This window comes from Corylus avellana, chromosome 4, assembly GCF_965113065.1.
Source record: "Corylus avellana chromosome 4, dhCorAvel1.hap1.2, whole genome shotgun sequence".
NCBI classification, from domain to species: domain Eukaryota; kingdom Viridiplantae; phylum Streptophyta; class Magnoliopsida; order Fagales; family Betulaceae; genus Corylus; species Corylus avellana.
The window spans coordinates 3,708,114-3,730,735 of NC_142493.1; the positions used below are offsets into that span (position 1 = coordinate 3,708,114).

At 37.0% G+C, this 22,622-nt stretch overlaps 2 protein-coding genes across 4 annotated transcripts; one reads left to right on the top strand and one right to left on the bottom strand.

Moving 5' to 3' along the window:
• The first annotated feature begins 1,300 nt into the window (after positions 1–1,300).
• LOC132179947 (mitotic checkpoint protein BUB3.2) lies at positions 1,301–8,310 on the top strand. Of its 3 annotated transcripts, none has more exons than XM_059592768.2 (10): positions 1,301–1,654; positions 1,787–1,917; positions 2,609–2,691; positions 4,063–4,329; positions 6,001–6,076; positions 6,625–6,705; positions 7,368–7,446; positions 7,534–7,634; positions 7,732–7,827; positions 8,008–8,310. In XM_059592768.2, exons 1-9 carry the CDS (start codon positions 1,535–1,537, stop codon positions 7,817–7,819), a joined length of 1,026 nt encoding a protein of 341 aa, XP_059448751.1. In that variant the 5' UTR covers positions 1,301–1,534; the 3' UTR covers positions 7,820–7,827; positions 8,008–8,310. The 3 variants fall into 3 exon arrangements, with proteins under 3 accessions (XP_059448751.1, XP_088372247.1, XP_059448750.1); XM_059592767.2 differs by having other exon boundaries at positions 1,302–1,654; positions 7,732–7,859; XM_088516121.1 differs by lacking the exon at positions 8,008–8,310 and having other exon boundaries at positions 7,732–7,965.
• Positions 8,311–12,202: 3,892 nt separating this feature from the next.
• Positions 12,203–15,586, bottom strand: LOC132176921 (F-box/kelch-repeat protein At3g23880). Its single transcript, XM_059589080.2, is given in 3 exon segments — positions 12,203–12,436; positions 13,955–15,276; positions 15,400–15,586. A coding segment is annotated over 1 exon segment (1,128 nt). The 5' UTR covers positions 15,124–15,276; positions 15,400–15,586; the 3' UTR covers positions 12,203–12,436; positions 13,955–13,995.
• Between the last annotated feature and the right edge of the window lie 7,036 nt (positions 15,587–22,622).

The following is a 22,622-nucleotide window of genomic DNA, read 5'->3' on the forward strand; positions in this document are numbered from 1 at the left end:
GTTAAGCAAAAGTATCAAAATAATAAACTCTCTAAATTTTACTCAATCATATTTAAATATAATTTTTATTTTATCATCATTCTTTTTTTATTCTCAAAAGTACCACACAAACCCATAAAAGTGAGAAAGATATTACACTCTTATCTTCTTTAGAGTAAGATATTCAACTCTTATTCCAATGGGTTAACATGGTAATGTTTTTAGTCCTTAAATCAGCTATTGCTAAAAAAATTAAAAGTTGATAAGCAATGGCACATAAGCACAATGCGATGGGGTGTAATATATAGTATGTATCATTACTTATCTTTTTTTTTAATAGAATAATTATAGAAATTACATTTTGATCCTATAACTATATTATAATGTTGACATTGTAGTTATGATGTAGATGACCGTATTACTTACCAATAGGTTTCTAAGGCTTGACTACAAAAAAAAAAAAAAATCTCAAGACTATGCTAGAACCAGGCCCAATGGCTGAGTCCACACCAAGCTCAAGACCAACAACTTGATGCACCTCCATCTCTATAGAATGCACCATGGGTTATCTCCACCTAAAGTTTTAGGCACTCCCTCATTCATACTCTTATACTCTCTTACCATTTTGAGTTAGCTTTCCTTTCCCTCATTCTATTTTGACTGAATCGAGCATAGGAGTGCCTCCAATTTCCAAATCGGCAAGCCTTCTAACACTCATTCATTTCTTTTACAAACATAACTCTTTTGTGAAAAACGGCCTGAGATTACCGTTGATGATCAATGAATTAATACAACCAACTCATCAATTTCTTTCCACAATCACATCATCACTGTGAAATAAAAATCATTATTCTCTCTATCATGTGATTTATAGCATTGCTCTCTTCCATATAAATCATGATTTGAGAATTATCATGGTGGTTAATTTAATGGTCCATGCCTGATTAGTATTATTCGTCTTGAATTCTCATTGATATCCTAATTCCTAATGGGGTTGAGTCAGGCTATGGCCCATTCAAACTTGAAGAAGCGATTGCGATTCTCACCGTCTAGGCCTCCTTAGCCATGTCTGATTAGTATTAGTAGCCTTGAATTCTCATGAGTGCCTTAGTGGAACTGGATCAGGTTATGACTCATTCGGACTTGAACGAGCGCTTGTGATTTTCACCGTCTAAGTTTCTCATGTGCGACTTTCAGCGAGTAAATACTATTATGTTCACGCCGAACTAAAAAATAGCTAATACTCTGGCATGTGAGGGAATGTACAGTAGCCACACCCAAGGCAAAAGGTCTGAAAAGTCCAAACGCTTCCAGACCATTTCCGTCCCGTTTGAATTTAAATTTCCTACCCTTTAAAAAGTTTGAAAAATCTTTGGGGGCTCTCATCACAGATCCATTTGAATCTCAATCAAAACCCAATCTCTGTTGTTATTATTCATTTTTTCAAACTCACCTTCCCTCTCTCTTTCTCTCTCCAAAAACCCTAACTGATCTCTCACTCTCACTCACACCCTCACTCAGTCTCAGACAAAGTCCCAAGCCAGTCAATCGCGCCATGACAGCTGTCCCACCGCCGGCCCCAGGCCGCGAGCTCGCGAACCCGCCGTCGGACGGAATATCCAACCTCCGATTCTCCAACCACAGCGATCACCTGCTCGTCTCCTCATGGGACAAGGTATGCCCTCACCTCTCCTCTCCCGTCCCGCCACCTGCCTCTTCTTCTTCCTCCATCTTTTCTCTGTAATCCTATTCCCAAAGCTCATAAAAAATTCAAATGTAAGCTTCTGTCTCTCTTCTGATTGGTCAGAGCGTCCGATTGTACGATGCGAGCGCCAACGCGCTGCGAGGCGAGTTCATGCACGGCGGTCCAGTCCTCGACTGTTGCTTCCACGACGATTCCTCGGGGTTCAGTGCCAGCGCCGATAATACTGTGAGGCGGTCAGTGCTTTTTTTTCTTATTTATTTTTTATTTTTTGGTTTGGTTGCTGAGAAAGTGTGGGAAAGGAAAAAATAAGATTTGAAAATGTTGAAGCTAACTTCTTCTACTGTACGGAACTCAGAACATGAAAACATATACCCAACCGAGCTGTGTTCAATTAATCGAGGAAGGTGTTGTTTTCTGATCTAATTTTATGTTTGGTTCCTGAGGAAATGAGAGAAACGGGAAAGAATATGCAATATGTGAAGCGTAGATCCCATATTATATATGAACGTACAGGGTTCAATTATAATAAAATGTGTTTGCTGGGGTAAGATTTTAAATATTTAAGTAATTTAATAGACCATAAGATTTCAAGATATTGTTTTCGGTGTCTGTGAGAACAAGAAGTACTTGTTTTTGCTCGTTAGGTGCTTGATTTGTGCTCTATTTTTGTCGACATGGTTTATGGTTGACTTGTCTATTCTACAGATTTATTTAGAAATTCAGCATAAGGTAGCCAGTTGATTTGACCATTTTCGTTTAAAGAGTTTATACTGAGCTTTTGACTTTCTTATCCAACTGAATTTGCCTGAGGCTTTGCATTACTGTCTTTGAGATCTATTTTCTTAGATCATTGCTTCTATCTGGTTTTCGTGATCTAGTTTGTAATGTTGATTATAATTTTGGGGACATTCTTTTGTCTTTCAGGCTTGTTTTCAGCTCTAATAAGGAGGATATTTTGGGAAGGCATGATGCTCCTGTGCGTTGTGTCGAGTACTCTTATGCAGCAGGTTTGTTTTTGTAGTACTCTCATCTCCTTTGCTCATCTAACTTTCTTGTAGTTGTTTTTGATGAAATGTGAGGATTTGGACCAGCTTCTGCTTGCAACGAAAGAGCTCAGGCCATTATTAGATAATTTTAAAATTACCTAAGAACCATTATTGTCTGTCATGCAAACCAAATTGCACTGGTCTAGATTTATAGTAAATCATGTTGAATGTTAGGGATTTCAATTCAGTTGTAGAATTTATCATAAACCCTGTCAAATCTTGAATGACCCTGATATATGCTTGGAACGAGATGCTATTATTACTTATCAGGAAAAACAAGGGTGCTAGTATTACGATAATCTTAAGATAAGCAAAAACCAATTGAGACTGCAAATGCAGACATCTGTCAGGCACTTTCCAAGAAAAATTGCATTGAACTTTTAACTTATCAGTATATTATGCAAGTTGAAGATTATAATTATCTTAATAAATGTAAGAATTTTCAACGACATGGTTCCTTTTGAAATTATTGCTGAAAAATGTAAGGTAAGATATCAAGGTTATTGACCCCGTCTCTACTACAACAGGTGTAACCGTAAGGGTTGACAATTGTAATATTCCATAAAGTTGACTGAGGCTGAAGTTCAACTTGTTAAGATACCCAAATACATTAAATGTACATGGAGCTTCCAAATTTACATGATATGGTGTTATTGACATTTCTGGACATTGAAGTCACACTCATTTCTTCACTTCCTATAACCTATCTTGAGCTCTTGTAGGGCTGGGGAGTCAAGAAGTTTGCCCTGGCTAAATTCTGTTCTTGGTATCAAACCAAATGTGTTGTTTGGTTGGCAAATGGTAATTGCATTACAAATAATGATTTTAAATAGTTGGTTACAAGTGACCACTCTTCCTGGTACTGTATGTAAGAAACCAATTATGCCTAGGAACCATTTACTGTCCAAACTGGCATTGCTTGGTAATATCTGCTGCGTCGATGTCTAGGAAGGACAACCAATGCAGTTACTAATTTATGCGAATAGATTCTTTACAGACTGGGTTTTGGGGCCTTTATCGAATTTTGAGATAGAAATTAAGGATCCCTTGTTGGATTAGTTGCATTAATTCCATGGATGGTTTTTGACATTTAATGACAGTAATTATAAATTAAGATCCCATTGTCATTACAAACAGATGCAATTACCAATTTATCGCATCAGATTCTCTTACATATAGAGTTGTTGGGCCCATTTATTCCTTAGAATGGTGATGCTATACTGGGTATCACTTGGTAATCAAATATATATTATTTCAAACAGAGCCATTCTTGTTTCATTTGTTCAATAATTCACAGTATGTAATATTTCCCTTGTTTGTCAATTGTATCAGGGCAATTAATCACGGGTAGTTGGGACAAAACCCTGAAGTGTTGGGATCCTAGAGGTGCAAGTGGGCAGGATCGCACTCTTGTTGGGACATACCCACAGCCTGAGCGTGTTTACTCACTTTCTCTCGTTGGAAATCGTTTAGTTGTAGCAACTGCAGGAAGACATGTAAATGTCTACGATTTGAGAAATATGTCCCAACCTGAACAGCGAAGGGAATCTTCATTGAAATATCAAACTAGATGTGTGCGCTGTTATCCCAATGGAACAGGTAATTTCTGACTTTCTAGAGTTTTAAAGCATTACCTAATGAATTGACAATCTTTTCCTTGCAGTTGATGTCCTAAAATTAATAAAATCATATGGCTTTGTGGTTAAACACCCTTACCCAGCTATTTTCTCTTCTCTCTCTCTCTCTCTCTCTCTCTCTCTCACTTAAAGACCGGTTTCAGAGTTTATTAATATAAGGTTTGCAATCAAGTCAATTTCTTGAATTTGCTGCTATACCAGAGGCAGTTGCTCTTTTCTTATGCTGTATTGTGTGAATTCCTTTTAATTGACTAAAATAAGTAATCTTCCCAAAAAGTTTCTAGTATATCTATTTGATAGGGTATGATGTATCCTCCAAGAATAAAGCTTTATTAATTTGAATTGTGTGTTTACTCTGTCCTGCCCAGCGGCTACTTAGTCTTGTGTTCATGGTCAGTAATACAGCGAGAGAATAAAACGGGTTTTCCATAACTATTTGGTGTTTCACCAAGTCTTAAATCTCTAGATTTTGTAGGTCCAATGCAATGTAATGGAGTATTGGGTTTGAGAGCCCCTACTATCAGGATGGGCTGTAAATCCCTTATTTTACAGCATCCAATTAAAACTTGCCACGTCGGGCTTAAAACACAAAATAAGCTAGACCTGAAAACACAGAATCTTTTGAAATCTCCGTTTGTCTTGCCCCATGAAGTCACCGTTTGTCTTTCCCATTCAACACCCTAAACCCCTTTCAACAGAAACCACCGGAGCCACTGACCTAAGTCTGACTTTCTTGAAATTTTTATTCCTACGACTTTCCTCCCACGTCCGTCGATTTTGCTGGAGAATCGCCTCTCTGTATCACTCTCTGCAAGATTAGGTTGAAAATTCAAGCACTGGCTCCAGAAATGTGAGCAACTGTTATAGATTTGGCCCTTGAGCCCCAGGTTTCAATGAGATCTAATGGTGTAACACATGGTTTTGTGGATTCGTAGAAAGTGGGTGTGTTGGATAACATAACAGAGAGAACCAATGCCCCTTTCCCTTTCACTCTCTTAGAGAGAGAAACCCCCCCCCCCCCCCCCCCCCCCCCCCCCCCAAAAAAAAAAAAAAAAAAAAAAAGGAAAAGAAGAAGAGAGAACCAGAACGCCTTTGGGGAGTGAGAATTTTGGGAATCAGGTTGCAATTGCAGTTGAGTATTGTTGTACAATGGCCTCTCATATGAATGTGGTGTAGTTTTTTTTTTTTTTATACGTTGGTTTGGGCTTAAAGATTCAGTATGAAATCACCATTCTATTTTGTGTTTTTAGATGACATGTCAGTTTTTTATTGGATGCTGTCAAATAGGGTTTTACAGGCCATCCTGATTAAAGGTTTTCTCATTGGTTTTCTCTTTGGAGTAACTGTTGTTTGAAATATTACTGTGTTTTGCTTTATTATTATCAAGTACGAAGCTTTGTCTCAAAAAAAAAAATATACTCTGATTTACATAGCACAACATAGTTGGAAATTGAGGGTCAAAGAGGACAGGTACATAGCCAGAAGCTTGTATTTGGTCAATGGGCTCTTCAATCATGGGAGGGGGTTATAGCACATTAGCACTTGGCTAAAAGTTAGTCCACTTGTTTTGTCCATATGATGAACTCATGCTCCCTATTGTCTTGATTTTATTCCACCTCATTTCTGTATGCAGGATATGCTCTTAGTTCCGTAGAAGGACGAGTTGCAATGGAATTTTTTGATCTCTCAGAGGCTAGTCAAGCCAAAAAGTATGTGCTGATCTTTTGATATGCCATTGACAAGATTTAAATTATTTGAATAATATGCCTTGTATTCATCAATTTTTGCAGTTTTCCAGCTTCTTGTGTTTGCATAAAATATGCCCGAGTATTTGTGCACCAGAACTGATGAATTATCAATTTTTATGTCGTTTCTTGCATACCCTTGATTTCACAAATGAGTGTATGTAAATATACTTAAGTGACACAAAGTACTTGAGGCATTTTAAGTCTTCCCTACGGCTCTGATTCTGTAGTATTATCTATTACAAAAACAGTTCTTTAACATTGTGGAGGTGTGTTTCTGTTAGTTTTCAACAATTATTGCAGTGTATAGTATTTTGCTTGTTATACATTGTTATTTAAATGACTAGCAAGGTCATGTTGTTTGCCTTCTTTTGTGGCTGGGCCAACTTGTTAGGAATTGGCTGGCCTCTTATGGTACTATTGCATGAAAATGCAGGCATGCCTATATGTTTATTCTGCTCCATGCCTCTCAGCTAGCATTTTACTTGCTCAAGACTTATAGCTTTGTGCAGGTATGCATTTAAGTGTCATAGAAAATCAGAGGCTGGAAGGGACATTGTCTACCCAGTAAATGCCATTGCATTCCACCCTGTGTAAGTATTTGATATTGTTTCTGCATTGAATTCTTGAAATTTTTAACTGATGGAACACATAAAGGATAGGCAAAAACACCCCATATTGGATAATGATTGCATTTTTGAATTCTTTCTGCATTGATTTTTTTATGAATAAATGATTGCATTGTTGAAGATCATTGTCAATTTAGTTTCCTAGGTATTACCTGTTTTCGCTTAAGTGGATACTTTAAAACAAGAAGCACATCCCGGGTTGTTACGAATAAAGGCAAGAATCTGTTCTCATAATAAGTGAAAGAAGTGATAATTCATGTTATAATAGGCATGGAGGGGAGTAAGAATTTTGTTGACCTGAAAGAAATCCGTGGTCACTTGGGAACTTGATGCGCTGATACATGACATAATGTAAAACAAAATACATAGAAAGCAAATATGCAAATATAAGAATTTAACCAAATTTCATATGTTCTTGCACATGATTGGCTGATGTGGATAACCTATTGTAAGTAATTGAACTGAGAAGAGTGCACAATTGCCCTTTCAATTTGGATCTGAAGTTGGATAAATTACCTTTGAACTGAGTTTGACTAATTAAGTTCACATCCTGAGATTAAATATAGCAGCTTCTTTCTATTATACTCAAGTAGTTACTAGTCCATTCTTTCAAATTGAACCTGCAGCTATGGTACTTTTGCAACTGGAGGTTGTGATGGTTATGTGAATGTGTGGGATGGGAACAACAAGAAGAGGCTGTATCAGGTAAAAGTTTGCTTGTGTGATACTAAGGTCTTGATTTAAATTCTGGCAAGCTTGAATTTATTGGAATTTCTGTTTTCTCTTTCCTAGTACTCAAAATATCCGACAAGCATTGCAGCACTTTCTTTTAGCAGAGATGGCCGCCTTTTGGCGGTGGCATCAAGTTACACATTTGAAGAGGGAGAAAAACCGTAAGTTCAACTCTCTCTCTCTCTCTCTCTCTCTCTCTCACAAACACACACACACACAAACATATTATATCTTATGTGTTGTCTTTTCATTTTGCAGTCATGAACCAGATGCGATATATGTTCGTAGTGTAAATGAAATAGAGGTCAAGCCAAAGCCGAAAGTGTACCCTAATCCGCCTGCATAAGTCAAAACGTAGAATATCCTCTTTGTTCCATAGTAGCCCCGTACGTATAATATTTAATGTTACTCTGTGATGCTTCAATTCTAACAAAGCTTGTGAAACCTGAGTTGGGAACTTATGTCCGAGTAAAGTTATATGAGTTTCTTTTAGCTTCGTATTCTTTTTTAAAGATGCTATGAAATCCCTTACAGGCTATGGTCGATGTACTTGGATGGCATCCACTTTGAGGCTTGAGCCGGAGATGGGTTGGTCTTGAAGATCTCATGTCTTTTCCTATTTTGGTTAGAAATGACTAACCAAGCGGAGTACTGTATTCTTTTCTTTTTTTGGTCAAAGATTAGATAACCATAATGTACATCTGAATTATATACCAATGGTGAATTGGATCTTGGATTTATATCCTGTAACGAAGTGTAGACTACAAGCAAATTGTGTCGTTGATTGGCGCGTGAGATTTGGTCGGTAATCTAGCATGCTTATGAGCTTTTGAAGCATCCTTGCTATGATAAGCTTGGACTCTTAAGAGCATTTCCAACAGATTTTTTAAAACACCAAAATTCTTTAAATTTTATGTTGGTTTCTGAGTTTTTGCATTGAGAGATTGTGTAATATGTTTCTACTTATGTTGATGTTGGGTTTGGTTTCGAAGGTCAGGGTTTTGTGATGGGGGTGTTTCCGTTTGTGGATTTGGCTTTGGTTGTGTAAAACCCGTAGAAATCTTATAATTTTTGTAACGGTTCAAATTTAATTTCTCCTTTTTTCTTTTTTTTTTATGAAAAACTTGAAATTAAATTTAAACTGTAAAAAAAAAAAAAAAAAAAAAAAAATCTAAGAGATGGTATTTTTTTTATTTTTTATTTTTTTTGTGTTTAACAGCTCCTAAGCCAAATCCTCTATTTGTTTATGGGCAGATTAGTTGCCGTTTTCATGTTTTTGGTGAAAATCTGTGTTATTATTGTTTGATAAGTTGGAAAGAAAATAATTATAAAATAAAAGAGAAATAATTTTTAAATAAAATAGAGTAGAGAGCTCACCTCCCGTGTACTCTCGATGCTAGTGGTGCAACTAAAACTGCCACTGCATAGCAAAGGCAGCTTGCGGAGCTCTGGGTTTTACCTTGGCCCCCCCTGCCCCTACACGCCGTTTTTTTTTTTTTTTTTTTTTTTTTCAATTTTAAATTTTTTTATTGTTATTATTATTCAAATAAGGGAAAACGGGTTACATGAGATCAAACAACAACAAATGGGTGGGCACCCTAACAATAAAACCCAAACGAAAAATACAGTATAGATTAAAAAACAGTAACAAAGAATAGGCAATGGTTTCATTCATGATTTTTGAGGAACTATAAAAAAAGCTGGGTCTTTCCAAGGGCCGCACAAGGCGCAAAATGACTCAGTTAAGAGTCCTCATAGAGAAGTGGTTGTTGCAGGAGAAGTACTACAGTAAACTGGATGGAAGTCATTGATGGCCGAACACCAGCCACAAAAGTCTCCACAAAATCAATACAAATTGAAGCAGGGAGACAGTAACCCACAAAGAAAAAAAGACAGCAAAACACAACAAAAATTACAAAAAAAACAACAGAGAAGGAACAGAAAGATAATAAAACACTATAAAAAACCTACAACAGCGAAGGAGCATGGGTCTAGAGATGTGAGGCACATGAGAGAAGACTCCACGCGCCGGCACGTGTTGGCCGGAGTGGGGAGCGGACGGGATTGGCTGGAAGTGGGATGGTCCATGAGCAAGGTGGTGGAGCACGCCTGCCGGTACGCCTGACGAAGGATTACAAATCTGACTTTGAAAAAATCAGATCTGCAAACCTCTATAGAACTGTGAGGTAGCCAACGATGGGGAGAGGGACTGAGGCAAAGGACGGGCCGACGGTGGAGGGAGGGCTGCAACGGTGACATTTGGAGGAAAAAGGAACAACAACAACGAAAAAAATTGAGAAAAACTACCTAGAGGGGAGAAAAAACGAAGGAAAAGTGAAAAGGGAAGAGGGAGGGAAGGAGATTCATCCCTCCTTCCTGGAAAAGCCACCGGAGGTGGAGGAAAAGCCATAAATAGATAATTAAATCACCACTAAACCCAAAAACTTAAGCCAATAAGAAGATTAATTTAATAAATATATTCTAATAGTAACAAACAAATAATATCTCAATAAGAATACTCTAAACGAAGCCTGATAAGTCATCTATTACAATGTTAACCTCGAATAAACACCACCATAAAATTTTCCAAGAAACCCAATAAATAAACCAAGTCTAATTGTCATAGCATAAATACTGTATATTCTAAATGAAGGCCTCTGCAAATCTTCACAACTCGAGCCACAGAATCTATATGCCTTAAGGGAGTTGAAAAACACAAATATTTATACCATTTCCAAAGAAACTTAAATCAATACTGCAACATCAACTTTACCAATATTTTATGCAAACATTTCCTCAATAAACATCCTCAACTATAATGTTTACAAATCAACATAGAAATCCAATATATCATAAAACATTGGTATGCATCATGTTTGTAAATCTAGCTCGACTCACACAATTTCAACATGTACATATAAACATATTTCTCATATTTTTCGAAAATAGAATATAATGGGAACATATATGAACCCAAATATACTTTACTTTTCTAAAATTCATAATATTATTTTGAAAAGTCATATTGGGTATTTTAGGAACAATCTAGAATGAACTACTTCCACCACTTACCTTGCAAGCACACCCAACAGCCAAAATTTCATATTCAAAGTTCACAAACATCTTCCAACCGCCTCAAATAATTCAATTTTCGGGCCTATCCAAAACAAACTCCATCATTCTAAATCACCATTCAACTAGAGACTACTCTCTAACTTAAACCGGAAGCACAACAAGCAAGACAAAGTTATAAGAAAACAAATAATGTTATGATTAATGTATTTATGGCCTGTACATGAAACCCAAAATCCACTTCCAACAACCACACTTGACTTGGAAGTAGCTAAACCACAACAACCCACCTCATAATTTCTTTCAACATTCTTCAAAGAACCTCAATAGTGTTCATAAATGGCTACCCAAAACAAAGCTCCAAGTTATAAAATCAAGTTAAACTAGACTTCAAACTTCTTAAGCAGCTTTCCAATATAGCTACTAATAGTTCCAGCCCACCCATTAGCAATTAGAAGAACACACTTTAAGGTTCAAATAAAGTTTCCATTGCTGCTAGGAAAAAAACGGCTTTCACCAAGTTTAGCAAAAATGCAAATTTTAACTCAAAAATCTCACATTTAGCGAATCCAATGAAACCCAACTAAAAATTGATGGGTCCATCATCAAATAACATTAACCATTATTTTTATCATAAACCCATGCAGTGTTCTAACCGTAACATGAGGGATAACAGATTTTTCCGTATAGACAATAGCTTGATTGCCGAGGCAGTGTCGTTGTTCAATGCCCCCTAGTCCCTTCAGGTGCGGCTTATTCGAAGTTGTTGGATAGAGAAGAGGACATAAATTTCTGGGATGGGGATGAAGGAGGTTTTCCTTACCCTTTGAGCGATTTCTCTCCTGCCACCTGCTTGGACTGGGCTTTGATAGGGGATCCATGTGAGGAGATGGATGTCGAGAGGTTACCCCTCGGAAGGTTAAAGGTAGAAGGGAGCTTAGGAACCTAGAATGCTCCATCAACTATGAGGTTAAGGGAGCATTGTCTAGGCGGGAGAAAGGTAAGACTCACGTTTTCTAGTGATGAGTGCCTTGGGGGGGTGTCGGGCTTTGTTGTTTTGTGGGTATTGATTTTGAGGGCTTGTCAGGTGTTTGGTTTTGTGGGTAGTCTTGCTGTTCATTTGGGTTCTTGCTCACTTTGAGCCTCTTGTGTTTACTACTTGTGTACTTAGGGGCACATTACACTTTTTAATAATATAAACTTCATTACTTATTTATATATATATATATATATATATATATATATATATATATATATATATATATATTGTTACAAACTATTTAAATAATGAACCATAAGGGAAGGGAAAAAAAGAAGAGAGCCACATAGATGAAAGTTGACTTAAACTATTTCTATGTGTTGTTTCCACTTCCAAGGATATTATCTTTTTCTTTTTCTTGATCCCGAGTTTCTCTTTCAAGTTTTAATGCGTTGAAGTGCTCCTCATATGTTAGAGGTTCATGTTTATGTCGTTCCATTCAATTAGTTTTGCACCTCTGGCATCTTCTATAAATTGATTGATCTTAAGTTGTTTTTTTGTACATACGACACAATTTAGATTTAATTTTGAACATGAAAACAACCACAAGCACAGTAATAATAACAACATTAACCATAGTCAAATAAATATCAATATTATAATCATTGCTGCCCCATGTGAAATTTTCTAAATTGACTTGCAAATTCTACGCATTGCATATATTCAATGATAAAAAGCTGAAGATCAATGTCAAAAGATAACAAGTTTCTGAATGTAAAATAGATTTAAGAGGATATAAAGTTGGTTCATAAAAAAAAAAAAGGAAATAAAGCTGAGAAAACCTAATTTCTTATGCCAGAAAAGCAGGAGCTATTCACAATCCGCAGCAAAAGCACCTAACACCCTGGATACCTAGGAGGGAACGTATCAAATCATCAGAAAAAAAGAGAGCCAATTATATTAAATAATACGAATGGACAAGGGCATGATATTTTCAGAAGGGAAATGCTAAGTGTTCTTTTAGTGTTCTCCCAACTGTGATGTGGCTTGTAAAATCACCAATAGATTAAAAGTTAATAATGATAATCTCAAATTCAACGGTAATTTTAAAAGCCACATCACAGTTGGGAGAACACTAGAAAAACACCTAGCATTTACCTTTTCAAAATTGGCAGACACAAAAGAAATTCAATTGCAGATAGAGAAAATGGAAAGATAATTATTTTTTCTTAAGCATAATATATGGTAGTATGACAGCTCAAACATGATAAATATGAGACTAGTATAGAAAGAACAAAACTAAATGTATGCTCCTCTGCCAGGGAAACCTACATTTATGACTTATGTAGGTGCAGATGTGCGAAGTTGATAGACAACGTGAATAATGTACTAGAAAAAAATAGAAGTGGAGGCCATAAGTAAATTATAAATAAAGAAATAGAATATATAAGTAAAAAAAATATTAAGAGGAAGAAGACTATGTGGAAATAATATTGTTCAATGAGAAGCCTATAAAGTCTAACAATTACATATTAGTTAATAACTAGATTGAACCAATGAGCTTTAGCTCAAATGGTACTTCCTCCCTTTATAGCAAGGTAGAGGGTGAGGTTATGGGTTCATGTCCCACTGGGTACATGTATCACTTACTAATAAAAAAACTAATAACTGAATTGAATATTGCAAATTGCAAGAGAGATATAGGAAAAATGATACTACAGAATTACAAATATAGTAAGATAGTATTCATCAAAAAACAAACACAGTAAGATAGTAGGATAGTGATAAGATTAATACGTACAACAATACCATTAAGGTTTTGCATTCTAACAAATATCCATTCCCTATTGTCTTTCCCTGCAAATTATTTAAAAGAAAGAGCTGTCTCTACTGGTTATCAATCTGACTGAACTTTGGGATTGATATAACTACAGGATATTTGCTGCGTGAATGCATGAATTCTAAAACTTCGCTCAGGGATTAGTCATCCTATGATGCTGACAGATTATGGCATAAAGAATTCATTTGTAAATCCACAAATTATTTACATCTTGGCTGTTTCTCTTGGAAACATGGCAGTTGGTCACCTATAACTTTTTTGATAAGTAGCAGGTTGTTACCTATAACATCATGTCAGAATAGTCATCCCTAAAGGTTTCTCACTTTGGCATTACAACAATAATAAAATAGTGCAATGGTAGTGCCCTAGGGATAGACGGAGTCCATATGGCTATAGAAAGCGTATGAGAGTCCTCCCTCCTAAGTTCTAATAGCAAGCTTTTCAATCTAAAAGGAATGAATCTCACAGTTGAACGCACCAAAGATGAAGAGGCATGCTTTCTAAGCATAGAGCATAATTTCCTGACCTATGTGAAATACTGGAAATTTTAACTGTCAAACATTAAGCCATCTTTTCTGGGCAACCTTTACCTGCTTTCCTTTCTGAGCTTACTACCACCAGACGAATTTCCCTATCTCCCCAGTTCTCGGTCAGCTAAGTCCAGTAGAACAAGGCTCTCCACATAGGAATCGAAATAAATCATCTCGCCACGAACGTCAACGGGAGGATCCTCCAAATATTGTCGTCCGCTCCTAGGTCCAAAAGAAAGCAACCTGGTACCCTTCTCCATTAGAAGTTCACCACTCTTAGTAAAGCCTATCACCTTGCTATGTGGGCTATATAGCCCAACGGGAAGATCAAACAGCTTAGTCCAAGATTCCGCTACTCCATACTCTTTCATCACCCACACCGTTGTAGATGTCTTCTTACCATCATAGCCGTCACGAATGACAAGCGCAAGCATCCCATCACATAGCGCCACAGTAACTTTCAAGTCACCCGGCCCTTGGAAGCCCTTAGGCATTCCCACTTCACCGAAGGCTTCATCCTTCATATTAAACGACATGATCACAAAGCTAAAGGCTCTCAGGGCGGACCAGTGGAGTGACCCATTCACGAAAACCGATGGGGACAAATCCTCAGTTATGATGCAAGGAGGAACCGGGGCCGTAACAGAGCGCCATATGCCGGTTCGAAGCGTATAAATCTCAACGAGAGGTCGAAGAGTTCTGTAACTAGAATACACGAGCCTCACAAATTTGTAATCATCGGTCGTGGGATCATACCCAAACCCAACAGAGTGGTCTAACGGAATCGAACCGTCAAATCCAATATTAGGCTTGGGAAGGGTTATGGCTATTTGAATGGATGAGTTCCAGAGAACACATAATTTTGAACGTTTATAGGCAAGACCAAGTAGGCCGTTAGATGAACCAACTAAGACCAACTCAAATTCATTGTTAGAAGGATCATACAATTCTCTGCGTTCTGATGGGTTTGCAAGGAAATCCTCCTTCTATTCTTCTATTTCTTGATTTGATGGGTACATCAGGAGGGTGCCTATGCGGCCATAGTTGGCGTAAAGGCAGGGCTGGTGTTGGGAGTTGGAAAGAGAGCGACTGAGGTGGGTGGAGATGAAGTTGGGGGTGGAGATTAGAGAGCACCATGCCTTTGAAACGCACCTGAGTCTCATGAGCGACTTCCCCGGCATTCGTGAGAGTATGTCGGTGATAATCTCGTGTGGGAGACGGTCCGACATCGTGAGAGGATGTCGGCAATGATCACTGAGCGACTTCCTTTTCTTCCAACTACTTCTCTCAAGAGCAGTACACAGTGACGATTAGGGCGGGTATCCTTTTCTTCCAAATACTTCTCATAAACGCGAACACAGTGACGATCTAAATCTTCCCATCTGCAGCAATTAATCAAACCCAATGAAAACAAGAACACCCAGAAACCAAAAACAACAAACCCACCATTCAAAAAAAAAAAAAATCAATGCTCACAAAGAAGATTGCAAAAACTAAGCTTTTACCTGGAATTACGTATGGCTGCATATTGTGGGTGATTCAACTAATTTTTTGTGGGTGCCGGGTATACCGTAGAAGGGTTTAGGGTGTAGTCGGGTATTTTATACCGTAGAAGGGTTTAGGGTTTAGGGTGTACTCGAGTATTTTGTTGAGCTTGGTGGGGTGAATTTAACTTTAAGCTACATGACTCAACAAAATAGCGGACGTGAATGCTTAGGGAACCAAAATGAAGACGCAAGATTTGTATTTTCCTACAGCAAAAAAACAATTAATAATAATAATAAATAAAGGATATTTTAGTCCTTCCCCAATATTCCTTCCGGTGCAAGTTTTGTCGGGTTCTTGAGTGTGCATGGCTAGAGTAGAGCGTACTTGAGATTGTGTTTGAAAAATAGAGCTTTTAAGTTAAAAAGTGTTTTTGGGCAAAAACTTCATTTTTAAAGTTTTTTGCTAAAAGTACGTTTTGACAATTTTTAAGTTTTTTTTACCCTTAAAAACGCTTTTAATTTTTTTATCAAATGAGTACTTTTTTTAAAAAAAAAAATGACTTTTTGAGTGTTAAACGTACTTTTAAGCTTCTCAAACGCAATCTCAAACAGGTCTTAAGTGGACAAAGTCTGGAGATTATTTTGTCCAAAAACTAATAAATTAATTCATACCGTCAAATTTTGTCCAAAAACTTAACCAATTTTGTTAGTCTAGAGCCAATAAAAGTACAACATGTGTTTCTTTAATTACCGACTAAAGAAAATATTATATAATTTTTCACTTCATGTATATATTCCACACCATCTCATCCGCCACATTAGAAAGGTAAATAAAGGAATATATATATATATATATATATATATATATATATATATATATATATATATAACGTTTCAGTACGCAGTCGTCTTCTTCACTTGGATCTTTCACCGAAAAATCGCGGTTCTCACTCTTAACTTCGTTTTTTTTTTTCATTTTCCATCCATATTGTATTTTTGGAAATTTTAGTATTTTCTTTTGAGGAGAAAGGGGAGAGGAGGGGACATTGCAACCCTTCTTGTAGATCAGCAAAGTACATTAACCAAATTAAAAGATCAAAAGACATTGCAAAGATAAGTATACTTTGTCGTTATAATAAGTAATAAGGGGACATACATCTTGTAATATGTTTTGAACCACAAAAGAAACAAATTATTAATTATAAAGGTCTTTTTTTCTTTTTTAACTACCAACTTGTAAATATATCATACATCCGATTATCTATTATTTTTCTATACCACTTAATATTAACTCTTTTCTAAAGAACGTGTTATGTTATGTTAGTCTTCGTTGTAAGAAGTTTATTTTATCGTTTTAATATAAGTCGAACTTGATGCACATTATAACTTGATCACACATTTTGTTTGCATAAAGCAACAAAAGAATGAAAGAACAGTTAAAATCACAATAAGATAGTTCCAGCAACCACAACATTCGACAAGAAATCAACTGAGTAAGTTACGTTTTAATCCATTATTTTATAACCACAAAAGGAAGGAAAAAAATAAAAAAAATCTATGTCCAAGACTATTTGAGAATAACACTTCAAAATGTAGCAACTGCAAATGTAACTAAAAATAGGTAGCATATATACAACAACAACAACAACAAAAAGGAACCAAAACTTAATCTTCATATCTTTTTGGTCGGGAAAGTGATTAAACATTATACATCCTCCAAGAAACCCACGTACGTATACAGCACTTAGAGAAAAGAGTAGTGAAGAAGTGGCTTGTGGTGGTACCATTAAGTAGCAGGAGTTCAGCTGAAGCCCCAACGATTTGGATAAACCCCATCCATCAACTTTTCCTTTCTATGTTTATGGTTTGCTACTGCTCTTTTGATGATTACCTAAATCCGGAGGGAGCTGCTTGGGGACCAGCTCCTGCTCCTCTTCTTGTAGCCTTTGATTGAGCAAGCATCTCATCATAATTCTGTGCAGAGAAATTATAATTAGAACTAACAAGGAGGATGAATGAGTGTTTAGAGAAAAACAGAAACGAAGAGCAATGGAAACATTACCCTCTTCTCAAAGGCGGAATCTCTTGAGTCGATTATCTTGTCCGCAATGCCGTAATCTATGGCTTCCAGTGCTTGGAAATATTTAGGTCGTTGGATGTCTTTGGCAATTTCTTCCTTGGGTTTCCCAATTCCTTTTGCTAATAGTTCAATGTAGTACTCTGTATTTGCATCCAGCCCTTTGGCCTGAAAGAAGCTTGTCAATGAAGCTGAGAGAGAGAGAGAGAGAGAGAGAGAGAGAAGAGTGCAAGTACCTTAATCCACATATCTATTACAGCACCACCTGATCTGTTGACTTTCGGCAGATATAATTTTGCTGCAACAAAAAGAAAGAGAGAGAGAGAGAGGAACAATCAAATTAAAGAAGACAATGGAGCTTAAATGCATATATAATGCAGGCACATATACCAACTATAAGGTCCAACTGTTTTACATATACTAGTCGATCAGCAGGCGGTAAAGGTGAAAATGAAAAACTAGACAAGTCGTAGGTAAGACGCAATTAGTTCTAATCTCATTATGGATTTTGAAAGAAAAAAAAATTTGAAAACAGTCAAGTGATATTCTAGGTGAAATAAGATTGGAAAGGCCTCAAACACATGGGAAATGGATATGGAGAAAGTCGACAAAAGGAACACACTCAAATAATCAAAAAAAACTACCCAGGAAGGGAGATGAACACAGACGAACCTTGTACGCCACTCAGACAATGACAGCAAATATAAAGACTTTTAGCTCAAGAGTAGATAACTCAATGCAATTAAACATGCAGTTATCCATCTCTCTCCATATTGTCCACATAAGGCAAAGGAAGGTCACTTTCCAAATAACACTACTTTTACACCTTCGAAAGAGACCTTTTCAAGCAAAGTACATCCCCACCACTTTCCTAGCCATTACCCATTGAAACTCAAAAATCACATAAACAAAGGACGAAAAATCTCTAGCAATCTAGGACTGAATTAACAAGTGATCAACCATCTCATCACCATACTTGCACGTGCAACACCAGTCTACAAGGACAACGTCCAATTTGTTCACATTCCAACTTAATATACCAGTCCCATCAATCACTGGCATATTCGAGCATAATTAATCAAAAAATGACTCCAATGTGTCCAACTCCCAATCATGGAACAGGGTAAGAACAACAAATCTAACATTAGCGAGGTAAGGGTGTAGAGTAGCAATATTAAATGTTCTTAATTAAACCAAATTTGTCCATAATAGGACATGAGTCACCATATGTAAACAAAGCTTTTGGCACAGAGAAACATGGGAGGAAAGAAAGGTATTTAAGCAAACAGAAATACCTAAGACAAAATTTGAAGCAAAAATATCTGACTTCTTTTCCTTTTAAGAAAAAATCTTTGCATAGTCCATGCAGCAAATTATGAAGCTTACATAACATACTCATCTAGAAGGCTTTTATCTCAAAGCCAATGGTCTGCATGTATATACACATGGAAGGCTCTTAGAAGGTTGCTGTCCTTGCAGCCTTAGGAATACACAACTTTAGAATAAGAAGAAAAAAAATCTAGAACTAAACAAGGAATAAACCATTTCATGCCAGACACAATGTGAAATCAGCTCAATGAAATTTTCAACCACAATCAAATTCCTTTCATGTTGCAAAAATGTAATGGACTTTCTACTGACAAACTCGTGATCTGAAATAGAGACCAAAGATAAAAGCTGGCCCACCAAATTCAAAAGTGAAGATTAGGGGGTATAATTTGCTTTGGACTGGGAAAGTTAAAATATGAACCTATCGACGAAAAACACAAATGACACAAATGATAAGCATCCCTTTGAGTTTTTTTTTTTTTTTCTTAAAAAAAAAATAAAAATTAATATGATTTTAACCAAAAACCCTACCCCAACCCCACACCATTCCTTGCCATCCTTTGTGGGAGTCGCATATTATAACCATAGTTGGCTGTCAATGGCTTTCTGGTAGCTTAACATACTGCTTCAAATTCCTACATATATCGATAGAACAGTAGGACTGCTGTAACCAAGAAAGACCCCTTCTACTACATTGAAACCAGAGATTATAGATTGAGGTTTGTCCAACCATAGCAAGGCAAACAGACTTTTAACAGAAAAATTGTCTCATTTGTAAATTGTAAAAGATAGGGTTCGAAAATTGTGAAATTGATCAGTTTTCTGCTTCAGTTAAAGTCAATTACTAAGTTATGTGTTTGTTGATCATGAATACAGCAAAGGAATGCAGAAATGGCATTCTCCTTATAGCTTAAAGGGTGCAGAACAAATGTGCAGAAAGTAGTCATTCTAATCTTTTGAACTTTTGAGAGAAGTAAATCATACTGGAGCAATTTGGCTGTACAGCACGATAACCCTTTGCTCCAAGTGCTAGAAGCATCGCTGCTTGACCATATGCCATGCCGCAGTTTACAGTATAGACATCTGATTTGACATACTTCAAGCAGATGGAGAAATGCATGCACAGGTAAAGTAGGTAGGTTAAACAACTAATATAAAATGATAAGCTAACCAAAATACATATGAAGAAAATTGAGCTTAACCCAAGCCACCCAAATGGAACCAGACCTAGCAAAAAGGCTCTAAATATGCCTAAGCATAGAGGATTGATTCCATACTTCAAGCATCTTCAACCCCAATGCATTCAAAACCATCATAGGAAAAGTTAAGACAAGTAAATCGTCTAACCCTTTTTTCCTTGTTTGGCGGCCTACTGAATAATGGACCAAACTTTTCGTTGGTCAGAGGAAAAGAGGAGGTCGTACGCTTAATTTGCTTTTGAAGAGTATGATAGACCAGAAAAATACAGCATACTATTCTTCAAAGTTACCCTCTTCCAAATCTCAAAATAGTTGGCAAACATTAAATTGTTTGCGTGTATAGACGACCCCTGTTTTTGTGCCTATAACTTTTCCATACCTTTAACTGAAACTGAAGCCAATTTCTCCATCGTTTGGGCTACCACACAAGTTAAAAACAGCAGCCATCTCACCACCCGCAAGCTTCCTCTGGCAACATTTTTGTCAAACTCAATGCAGCCATACCCAACGTAATTCAAGGTAAAAGCTTCAAATTCCTCTAGTTTCTGCAACGTTCTTTTGAGCATAGATTTTTTTTTTTGGGGTGTCTTGAGCATGACTCTTCTTTTTGGGCATTCTTTTCTTTTTCTTTAAAGAAGGGATTTTTATGTGGGTTTTCTGTTTTTGGTTTGTGGGTATTCTTGTTTTCGTTGGGTTTGCTTAAGAGGGGAAGATTTAGATTGTGGGTGTTTTGAGTTTATAAGAAGTAGTTGGAAGAAGGAAATATGAATGACATAATATTGGTGAATAAAGAACGAAAAATAGTTGAATAAAATGGTCAAAATGATTCTTACCGGTAAAATAGCTAAAGAATACCGGAGAATATATGGATAAACGGAATATTTTATTTTTGTGTGATTTGAACTGTATACAATGAGATTTATTTATAGTTGAATAAGGCCAGACAAAATAGAAAATACAATTATAGAATTAAAGTACTATATTACAGAATAATATCAATATATATACAAGAAAAATATATTAAATCAGCAATTATAGTGATTATCAGAATATATTCTGAATATATTTAACACTTACAATAGGGGAAGTGATACTTCTCTGGTCTTCTTAGAACTAAATGGAGTAGGATTTTCTGATGTTTCTTTGTTGCAGAATCTGAACGCTTAACTCTTGACGCATGATAAGAAGAAGGTTTGAGAATATGGTTGTCTTCGCCTTAGAATTGGTATGCCTATCAAGGAGCAGAGACCAAATGTGTGACCGCTGAAACATAGTCTTGTAGTTTATAGGGGTTTGATGGGCATGTATGAAATGCTGGGTCTGGTAATCAAAGACTGAAAAGGCATGCAATAGCCTAGGTGGTTACGGTTAGTGTTTTTGATTTTCAAAACCTCTAACCGTTAACTGCTAATCACCTTTATATACAAAAACACTGTCCATAACTGCCTAGGTTATATATATATATGAAATGTTTTGGTTTTTTTTTAAAAAAAACGATTAGCATTTTTTAGAATTACTAACCGCTAAACGCCTAAGCGGTTGGTAGAGGCGATTAGTAAATTTTACTAACCGCCTTTTCAGCCCTACAGTGTTACTGAACTATACGATGGTTAAGGGTGGGCACGGGTTGGGGCAGGGCGGGTATCGGTATTCTTCTCACCCGCCCTGCACAGTGCGGGTTCTAGAAATCCCAACCCGCCACCCGAGCACAATGAAGAATATCCGCGTGGGTTCGGTTGTTGTGGGGCGGGGTAGATCGGGCCGGGTTTTGTGGGTTGTGCGGGTTGGGTTCTTTCTTCCTCAGATCCATCCTCTCCTTTCTTTCCTCTGCAGGTTTCTTCTCCTCCTAAACAAATACAAGTTACACAACCCCTACATCAGAACCCTTGAATCAAACCTAAACCAAAAAACTTGAAATTAAATTTGGACGAGGGAGAAAAAAACTTGAAATTTGGACCAAGAACTTGAAATCTCTTGAGAGGGAGAAAAAAACCTGCATCGTGGTCTAGAGGTGGGAGCGGCGCAGTAGCCCGTGGCCTGAGGATGTCAAGCGGCGGCGTAGACGAAGAGAAAAGCAGACGAGAGATGGAGAGAGAGTCGCTAATGAGAAAGAGAGAATAGACCAGAGAGAAAGCAAGAGAGACCATAAAGAGTAGGAGATGGAGAGAGCAGACATGAGAGGAGAGAGAAGACACAGCGTAGGAAAAAAATGATTTAGGGTTAGGGTTTTTTTCTTTTATACTTATGCGGGGCGGGGCGGGTACCCGCAAGAAAAAAATTTCAAAACCTGCAACTCGCCCCGCCCCGCGCGGGTTGGGTAAAATCCATCCGTATCCTCAAAAAAACACTTAAAATCTGCTCGGGGTGGGGCGGATCGGGGCGGGTTTGCGGGTTGGGCAAGTTTTTGCCCACCCCTAACGATGGTTATGGGGTGATAAATACAGAACTTATTGTTAATTGTAAACAAATAAACATTCTTGATGTGTTTGTATCTAAGAAACTATTAGCAGGTTAGCAGAAGAAATTGAGGTGCTGATCAAGCATTTAGAGCGGTCATTAGTGGCTTGTGTGCATAGTAAAGGATAGGGAAGCATTTGACAGCTATGTATGTGCACTAATGGGGTGTTTGGAAGAAT